Source organism: Protomyctophum parallelum (assembly GCF_964188405.1).
Source record: "Protomyctophum parallelum genome assembly, chromosome: 20".
Classification (NCBI taxonomy): Eukaryota; Metazoa; Chordata; class Actinopteri; order Myctophiformes; family Myctophidae; genus Protomyctophum; species Protomyctophum parallelum.
This window is the reverse complement of record NC_139718.1, coordinates 13,547,984-13,558,345: the sequence shown is the minus strand read 5'-3', so window position 1 is coordinate 13,558,345 and position 10,362 is coordinate 13,547,984. Positions and strand designations below refer to the sequence as shown.

Here is a 10,362-nt window from a genome sequence, read left to right as displayed (position 1 = left end):
TATATTTGACTGATATTTCCTGTGCATAGGCTGGATACAAAAAGAAATTGTGGAGAAAGCCACCTGCTCGAAGGGGTCGCCTGAGGCAACATGTGTTTTGTAACAAACAACAGAGCAAGCTTTTGGATAAAATGACGACCAAATTCTGGAAGAGGAGGAACTGGTACCTTGATGATCCATACTTTAAGTACCATAATAGGGTTAACCTCAACTTGTAGATTTCCAATGTGTAGTATTGTGTATTTGTTTGAACATGTAATTAAAGAAATAACATTCTTTTATATTTCTCATTACACGATTGGCTCATTGAAATCACAGATTGTCTCACATGCTTTGATATGTCTCCAATGGTAAATATTTTAAAAAGAACAAAGATTTAAACGCATACAGTGAGAGTTTGCCTCTATATTTAATGGCTTAATATCAATTCACCAACAAACACCTTTGACTGAGTGTAAAGATCATTTGAAAGCCATAAACTCATGTCATCACATCCTTCTGTCTTATCCACAATCAAGTTAGAAGATTTAAGTATTTTGAGATTCTGGCCTGCCAGAACTTGGGAAAGGGTTATTTCTTCATCATAAAGAAAGTGGCTCATCTTTTGTTATAAGACATGTTTCTTATAGAGATATTTAACCAACTGAAAGTAATATTTCCTGTCTTCCAATAAAGCACTATGATGAAAAAAACCTTTTCCAGCAAGGCATCTGATGAGGCCATGAAGAGCTTCACACAAATTCACTTAAGAGAAACATTTTCATACAAATAAACATCATGCAGTGATGACTCTTATTAATCGATACACAAGTATACAAATATACATGGCCTCAACATGTTCAATGTATACATATTCTCAGTCTTACTTGTACTAGGAGTTTTCTTAATAGAAGGAAATCACATTTCCAACAACACTGAAGACACTAATGCAACATTTCAAACCATTACCACAGGTCAGCATTTTCCTGCTTCATGTTTTCACCGTTTACCCATTCATGTAATATTTTGTGTGCATATCAAGTATCTACAACGTCTGGGTGAATGACGTGTAAACAGAACAAGTGTACCTGAGAAGTTTTTGTTTCAAACTTCACTATAAATGATAGTGGCTGTTTTGCTGTTCCAACTATCTAATTCAACTATCATTTACAGACACAGTGATAACGTGAAAAAGAATTGCCACGATTCAGGCCCAGTGAATAACTGAATACAGTGCTGAAACATTTCACAGACAAGTGCATCTCCTCTTGCAATTTCTTTTTAAATAAATCTTTCCATATATTTACTGCCCTGTGTGTAGAATTATAAACCTGCAGACAACTTACTCTTATTTAGAAGAGTAGGGGGAAAGCAACCATGTTAAATAAAACATGCTACATCTTAGGTCCAGGCAATGATTGAAGTCAGGAAATTGCTATTCTGTTGTTAAATTATTGCACTGGACCTTTAAAATTATCCAAAGTGTTGTGTTCTTAACACAAATCTTCTGAATAAGATCAAAGTAATTAGAATCTGAAACTGTTTTGACAATCCATATGGAACAAACTCTTGTTCCATATGGAATGTCAAAACAGTGTGCTCCACTTTATATTATATCTCCATTTACATTATTATTCTTTATCTGTGATGAATTACTTGCTACACACAATTATTTCCTTAGTATATAGAAAATGGACAAAATGATCTGAGGTTAGATCATCGCTAATTACATTGAACTCAGGATGTGTGATGCTTAAGTGTGTTACAGTCCCTTTCTTGGTACTGAGGGCAGTAAATGTCATTCTAAACATAGTGCAAAAAGTTTTAGAAAAGAACATACATATGGCCACCAAATGGATATATTCTGTTATGGTCTCTTGAGGTTTTTATGCAGAGATAAGGAACAGGATATTGTATACTGTATATATATATATATACTATATATTGTCACTGCTGTCAGATTTTTGTCCTCTTCAGAATATGCTCTTCCTGTAATGAATTGATAAACATATTTCTGAATACCTTGTAGTATTAACAGAGTGGGTTCCATTAGTTCGGGGCTCTCTACAAGCCATGAGAGTAGGGGTTACACAGTCATACCTTGGCTTGTAACACATTTCCTAACAGTGACCATGTCACTGTCAATGCCAGTCACATATTCAGTAACTACATTCTGCTTGACAAAACACCAGTAGGCTAATCAGTAGGGAGACATACATGCAATTGTCTCCCTAAATATGATATAAAAAAAAAAACAGGAAAATGACAACCACACAAACTGTACATATTGTAAATACAAAACATATTCAGGTAACCCGCAAATTAAATTGAAAAGTCGGCCAGTTTGGAACCCACTCACTCTTGTGTTCTGCCTTGATATCACTAACAGGCTTGTTTTTTTTTAATCATGTGCCTCAAGTTAAATACTACATATAGAAGGGTCATAATAAGTCACTTTGGTATTACCTTTTCTAAAACAAGGCTGCTTTATACATGTAGCTTTTGGCCATACAGTATTTCTTCCATCTTCTTTTCCTCAGAGCGAAGGCAGCTAAAGATGTCTTGAGGACGCAGTTTCACATGGCTTCATTGTTTGAGCAAAGGGCACTCCTGGATCTTGTGATAGGCCTTAAGACTCTAGGAGGAGGCTAGATAAAAAACAAAATATAATAACGAAAGAAAGAAAAAAAGAAAGAAAGGAAGAAGATTTGATTAAGTTAGCGAATAGTCATCACTCATTTGAAAAGGAATCGTTCACTAGTCAGATGATGCTGGTTAATTTATTTGGATGGAGTGCATATTAACATGCCACAAAGTAAGACACTTGATTTTGAAATATAGTCTACCTTTGCTTAACAAAATATGATTATTTTTATCAGTTTCTCCAGGGACTGTTTTCTGATTCTGATGATACTTTACTTTCAACATTGTTTAAATAAGCCCAAACCATACCGGTAGGGAATGAGTTGCAATGGTGTAGTTGACCTTAAAAACCGTCTCGTCTCAACCCGACCCTTTGGTGTGGATTGGGCTTGCCAGTGGTGAAATACAATAGAAAAGAATCACACCCGTGTGAAGTGAGGGGCACTCTTATCATCGTACATCATCATGACGTAAAATAGACGATGCCAATTTGCTCAGACACTATGACGTAAAATTCTCCATTCATTATCAATGGGAATTTAATGTTTGTGTAGGACGAAGAACTAAAAAAATCAGACCTGTCTGAACTGTGTGTGTGTGTGTGTGTGTGTGTGTGTGTGTGTGTGTGGCTGCTCAACAGTGACACTTGGTGGTCAACCAAAGCTATTGTCGTACTTATTTAGACATACTGGTAAATGGGGATTGGGGACGGACGGACATAGTTGGTAGTTGGGAGAGGCTAGCACTACTCAGAAAATAGCTGCGATGAGATGGGGTCCAGCCATAAAAGTAATAAAGCAACAAAGAAAAAAGCTATGCCTGTCTTCTAATTAGTAGTGAAATACTACTTGGTACTACAATGATAACTACAACAATTACTAAATTAGGACTAACAAGTAATGTTATTATGTCATACTCTTCAAGGGGGAGTGGTTAACCAGACTACGAAATTCCTTGACTCGCTATTTTAACGTCGTAAAGAGTGTATTGAGCAAATAATATAATTGACTCATTGGGAGACCTAAAGGTCAGAGGTCCTTTGGGGAATGGCTGTGAGCTTCAGTTCTTGACCCTCTACCATATTTCCGAATTTAGTGGAAAACAACACAGAACTGCGAAAACTGGCGGAACCCATACGGGTTTGACCCCTGAAAACAACAAGACAAGGAGACTAATAATTATAATATAATACTAATATAATATAATAAAGGCTAATAAGAATAATACAGACAGGAACTAATAACGCACAGATTCATGTGGATCCTGACTTCAGGTGGCCAGTCTTTGATGTAGGTACTGTGACGTCAGTCGTCTCCATATTTGGGCAAGGTTTCAGCCAGATCCAACTGCCATTTGTATTCACAGGTCATGGACATATGTGACCTTATTACTCACTATCAAACATAGAAGTCACTGCAAACATACAATTTAAATCCAAACCAAAAACACATTCATTTGCACTGATCTATCATTCCACTAAAACCAATGCAGGGTTTAGCATAAAGGCAAGATTTAGCCACAAGGCAGAGATCCTGGGTGCAGTGATAGTGTTGAGAATATTCCCAACGCAGCCAATTTGCTCTTACAGTACATCACATGGGTATGACCCCATGTAAGTATGACGCAAGAGCAAAATGTGTGTGAATAATGGTCAATTGGTCTGTCATGATTCAGTTAGATGCACAACAGTACACATTAGTGAATCAGTGTGTTAATAACCGCTCTCCAGTGGGTCATTAGAACCACACAGCAGCTGAGCGGCCATATTTACAGGCAGTACCTCAGGAGCCTTCCTCTTAATCAGCATGAGCTGTGGTGAGTTTGATGTTGTCTGCACCCCTTTTCTCACCTCCTCAGCCTGCTCTGACGTTGGAGGAGTGGGTGGTGGTGTGGAGGGTGGAGAGGACTGGGGTGTCAGAGAGGGTAAAAGGGATGTGCCTGTGGTGCGGATGTCATTCTGGGGCTCGGAAGGCACAAAAGGCTGAGATAGCAGCTCCTTGTTGTCACAACCGCCCAAGCCCAACATCTCATATTCAGTCATGTCAAAATCCTGTCCTGCACCGTGAAAAGGAACGGCGGGGAAGAATAAGTAACAGAGGCTTGCACACAAGAAATACAGTCTTTGTCCAACAAGCAGCAACCAGATATGTTACTGTAATTGCTGGAGTACTGCATCTCATTACGTCTGTGGAGGTTTGTATCATAAGGCCCTGATCATTGTTCAGAGAGATGACTCAGAAGGAACGTAATTGAGTCGATAAAAAAGGCTTGTGCTCGTGGCATAAACAACCCTAACCCTGTGCCCTTTGTCAGTCGGCTACAGTGTGCAGTACAGTATGTCCACCCAACTGGATTTCCATTTTCTACAAAGCACAAAACTAAAAGCAGACATTTGACAATATTCTTAAATTGGCCTCACTCTAATAAGCCTATGCTGGTGTTTATTACTGTATGTGTAGCTGTGATCCAAAAATCTAAATATCAGTCACCGGTATGTTGACAACATACTATTCACTAAAGCACTATCCCTCATTAAATAAACATTTCATTATACCTCCTGCAAATATAGTAGGCCTATAAGCTGTTTTGGCAAAAAATATTATTAGTAGTACAATATTTTTTTTCTTTACCAGATTAAAACGTAGGATAATGTTTGGAGCATGCCTATTATCCAAAGACAGATGTGAAATGACAACTTTGGAAACAATGAGAGCACTTTCAAAGTATGGCTAGCATTGCAGACCTGCAGCTATAGCAGTTTCCAAACAGGAAAGCACATTTAGGGTGAGGGGCACTTCAGGAAAGTGGAGGTACTGAACAATATCTGTAGGATTGGACAAGCTTAAACAGGAAGGCAGAAAAACAGAGTAATATGTGTTCCGCAAAGGAAACAGGCACTGTGTGTCAGCAATGCAGAGACATTATTTAATGCCCAAGCAAGCAGTTATATTAATCCTGGGCATACAACCAAGTTGTTATGGTGTTGTCTTTTAATTAACATGCACTATGCCAAATTATTAAAGTAACTTTACTTCTTGATTCCAACTAAATGGAACAAAAATCTGCCATAATAAAAAGGTATACTTGCACGCTCTACATGAACCCCCAAGTGGATACTTTTTCACTATTCATTGTCTCACCATTGCTGTAGCCCTCTGATTTGCTGCGCATCATGGTTTTAGTCCTGTGCTGTGGTGACTGAGTGTTGACAGAGCCTGGGTTGGTAGGCTCAGACTGGTAGGAAGACAAGTCCTGCATGCTGAAACTTCTCAGTTTGTCTGACAGGACTCCCTGGCCCTAGAGTGGGATTTTTAGCAGGCAAAAATATATACTTTACAATACAATACATATTTAATGAAATGTGTAATTATGCTGACATCACAAGGTGCTTTGCTGACACCCAAGCTGTAGAATCCCCCAACCAGTGAGGACTGCAATCTCACTCTCCATTTTCTGACGCAGTCTGAAAACTCATTTCTTCAGACTCTAGTGAAGTAGAGTCCCATAGACTAGAGCACTCCTTATTCATTGAATAACTTAATGTCATCTATTTTCAATAGATTCTGGTTATGCAGCTAAATTGGTTACTTGTTTACACTATGTATGTTATTTGCACTCTACTGACTGACCATTTACGCAGTCATTTGGTTTATGTAATTTACTTTGATCTTGCACTTTGCAAATCGCTCTAAATAATTGTTTGCTAAATGCCAAATTGTTATAGCTTAAATAGAAAGTTTACAAGAGCAACAAGCTATCTTTAGCGTGTGAAACCCAGAAAAACATCACTTCATTCCAATGTACACCCAGGTCAGTAGAAATAAAGTATTCACAGTCAGCAGTACCTTTGTTGCGGCCAGGACAGCAGCTGTGGCTGCCACATTGAGCCCTTTCTTCCCAAATTGCACCAGGGTGTCATAGCTTTTGTCCTTCGCTTGGCAGAGATAGTCATCAATGTCCTGGCACAAGTAAAACAAAACATACATTTTCATGTTGCGTCTCTTACTGGAGCCCCAGAAAAGACATCCTCTTTGCGATTTAATTTCCTTGTTTTTGTTTGTAAACGTTGTTTTCACAAGAAAAGTTGACAGACTGACTGAGGACTGAGGTGTATCACAGGTGAATCATTTTAATGTATTTGTAATCCCTCTTTCAGTCTCAAGGGGCATACTGATATTTAACAAAGACAAAAACACCCCCTGAGAATTGAGATCACATCCTGAGTTATCCTGTCTGTTGGGCTCCTAAACCCTGAACTTTCTCTGACGTGTTTCCTGACACAAAAATAAAGTAAAAGGAAAAAAAGAAACAGGGAATGACATTTCCTATCCTTTCCTCAGGAATTTCTAACGCATCAAGTAAACTGTGAGAGTAAAATTTGTATGAGAAATGAACTTGGATCGAAATTAGGTGATATAAGCATGCATACAAGCTAATCTATGGCCTAACATATAACTCCTTGTCCCTTCAACTAACATCACAGAAGGAAAGGAAAAGAAAAACAGGATAGACAAAGATTTCACCTTCTCTTTAGAGGAAAGTGTGGGATGAACAAACTTCCTGTATAGCACGCTGGAGCCTTTTGTGTAAGGGGACAGTAACCACACCACGAAGGCTATCTTCAGCTCATAGTAGAAAGGAACCCTGTAGTGAACATACACAATCACATTAATAAAACAACGTTCCCTGTACATTAAGTAATTAACTAAAATACCTGACTAATTCTAATGAAATTTCCAAATAGCAGCAATAAAGTTATTTTAGATATATATATATATATAGATTAAAAACAAATCATCCTTTAATAATCAAATAGTTATGTGAAGCACACTTACCAACATAGAAATAGATCTGAAAATGTTTCTACAGTAGTATATAGGGCAAATATAATCCAGTACATCATCCATTTTACCTGAAAATGAACAGTGATGACAGGTAAGAATAACAGTAATAAGCCCCACTATACTGTGTGTGTGTGTGTGTGTGTGTGTGTGTGTGTGTGTGTGTGTGTGTGTGTGTCATATACTGTAGATATACAGATATAGCATACAATAGATAGCCTACTTAACCGTAGCCTATACTTACATATTCTTTCACATCTTTTGTCTTGACAGCTTTGTATGATGAGTATGCAGGATATAATGTACCGAACACAAGTCTAGAATACAGGAAAATAAGATGTACAGTTGAAAAAGAAATGGTGAATTTGAAAGGTAAAAGAACACAGAAGGAACTGTATCTCAGTAGGCCTATTAGTAAACAGGGCATCCTCGACAAAAATAGTCCATCAGACCTATGCGCAAAGGTCCAACTTTTACCCTATTGAGGACAGGTTGGCTAGTTAATTTATTTTATTTTATAGGAAACAGCGGTAGACGCCACACCTGTGCTGCTGACTACAGTGTCTCCAACAGACAGGACCCTCTTCAAGTGCAACAGCTGTGAGTGCGACCTGCTCGAATTACTGACCTACATAACATAACTACACTACACCGTGTTGGCCCAGCCTGCAGATAACTTCCATTATAGAGTTTACATGTGCAGCAAGGTCGCTCAAAATAAGTAAACAGGCCATAAAATCAACTAGAAATAATAGGATTCAGCTCAACGATACTGAATAACCCAAATATAGCCTAGCCCTATAGATCGCCATGCTTTGAATATAGCCCAAGGCAAGGCTGCTGCCATGAACTCCAAGACAGCCACTATATATATAGGTAACAGAATATTATCTAATTCAATTTGATTGAGATTCTATTTCGAGGTTTGTGTAGCCTAGTCTTTTCCGCACTGTCATGGTGTCAATAATGGTTATAGATTGTCGGTCAAACTGGTCAATTCAACGGCGACTGTAAATTATTGATAAAGTATGTGATCACTTTATGTCTGAATAATACTGTATGTCACGGTTGCATTGTAACTGGAGTATCTACACGTACGACTGACCCATCTCTTTGTGTTCCCAAATACATATGCACCAAGTAGGCTACCAACACAAAATAGCTCCACTGCTGTTTCAAAAGCTTCTAATTCGGTCACTTCGCCATTGGAGATTCACCGTTTATGACTGCATGTGCAGACTTTTGTTTCTAATGCTGCTCTATCTGGCCAGGCCAGGCTGTATTATAAATAATATAGATGATAATATGGCCAGCCACGTCACCTCTTTGTGTAGAATGGAAAATACATGGAAAACATAGAATATCAAGCCACTAACCGTGCGAATGAATTTAATGAGGCATAGGCCCAGCTAAATGCCGTACCGTTCAATAATAATGTCGTTACATTCCGATCCTAAAAGGCTCGCAGCGTCTCAAAAGCCGGAGTCACGGTTTATTATGTTTAGAATAAACCCTAAATTGCCTTGCCAATCCAGCAATGGCCCATGCACCTGGCTAATAACGGTTTAAAATCGCGCGATGTCCGCTAAACGCTATTTCTATTTGTTTCAATACACCGTATCATTGGGAATATGAAATGAGATTTAAAAAATAAATAAAACATAACTTACACCACAACTCGAGAGATAATCCACGAGACCATTGCGCTGGGAAGGCGACAGAACGCGCTGTCTGTGGGGAGGAGTCTGTCTTTTGCCAGTTGACAGGCGCATCAGAGCGGTGTCCAGAGCTGGCGCACGCATGCAAGAACGTGATTCGGGTAAACATAGTGCTCACTGCTCCGAACTCTATAGATGGCATTGTTGCGCGCGCTTGTGTGTGACTGACTGACTGTGTGTGTGTGCGCGGGCGCGCGCGTGATATTAGGGGAGGGGGGGGGGGATATACATGCTGTACAGGACTATTTTTTAATAGTAGGCTATATAGTATAGTATAAACCAGTAAGACGCATGAGGACGAGACGCGCGCACGTATCCGCCCGGGAGACGGCAGACTGCCAGAAAGCTGGGACTTTGGCATGGGGGGGTCAGAATATATCAACATATGGAATGAATTCTGTACTGGCCATATATGGAGCATGTCTTGAGTGTACGGTACAAGGTTTGATGAGGTCAGATCAGCAAATGGAAATTTCAGAACAGCTCCATTATATGGAGATCTGCACCCGATTCGACTGTTATCAATAGACAAGACGCAGTGATCACATAGGATTTTCGGTCGAAACGGCTGAGATCTAAGGGTGGCAGCGGGGGCAGTGTCTTGAGTGTACAGGGTTTGATGAGGTCTGGCCATAATGGAGTGTGTCTTGAGTGTACAGGGTTTGATAGTCAGATCAACATATGGAATGTCAGAACAGGTCAGCTCCATATATGGAGATCTAAGGGTGACAGTGGGGGAAGTGTCTTGAGTGTAGTGTTTGATGCAGGCCCAGGTAGGGCCGGGCCTTAGGCTGCCAGGCGCGGCTGGACTAATAACTTTGGGGCTGGCCAATCTAGAGTTTGAATGGACAGGTATTAGTCAAAAGGGAGACATCAAAGAGGAAGGAATGGATGGGTGGGTGGGGAGGATCAACATATGGAATATCAGAACATATATGGAGATTAAGGGTTTGAGGTCAAATGTAGTTACTGGCCAGTTCCATATATGCAGATCTAGGTGATGATCCAGTCTTCTCCATGGCTATCCAGGGTTAGTGAGGTCATTGCGTGATCGTCATACTACTGTATATGGTAAATGGAGCACGTCACTAGGTGTGATGTCACGAGGCGTAATGGACTGACAACCATATATGGAGGCGCGTGATGTCACGAGGCCTAATGGACTGACAACAAATATATAT

General features: G+C 39.5%; 1 protein-coding gene across 4 annotated transcripts; it reads right to left on the bottom strand.

Moving 5' to 3' along the window:
• Positions 1 to 364: 364 nt before the first annotated feature.
• reep1 (receptor accessory protein 1) lies at positions 365 to 9,274 on the bottom strand. 4 transcript variants are annotated; one of them, XM_083792024.1, is made up of 8 exons: positions 9,134 to 9,274; positions 7,708 to 7,780; positions 7,458 to 7,534; positions 7,146 to 7,266; positions 6,468 to 6,581; positions 5,763 to 5,919; positions 4,403 to 4,677; positions 365 to 2,627 (listed from the first exon to the last, which is right to left on the bottom strand). In XM_083792024.1, exons 1-8 carry the CDS (start codon positions 9,163 to 9,165, stop codon positions 2,556 to 2,558), a joined length of 921 nt encoding a protein of 306 aa, XP_083648150.1. In that variant the 5' UTR covers positions 9,166 to 9,274; the 3' UTR covers positions 365 to 2,555. The 4 variants fall into 4 exon arrangements, with proteins under 4 accessions (XP_083648150.1, XP_083648151.1, XP_083648153.1 ...); XM_083792025.1 differs by having other exon boundaries at positions 4,472 to 4,677; XM_083792027.1 differs by lacking the exon at positions 4,403 to 4,677.
• Positions 9,275 to 10,362: the final 1,088 nt, after the last annotated feature.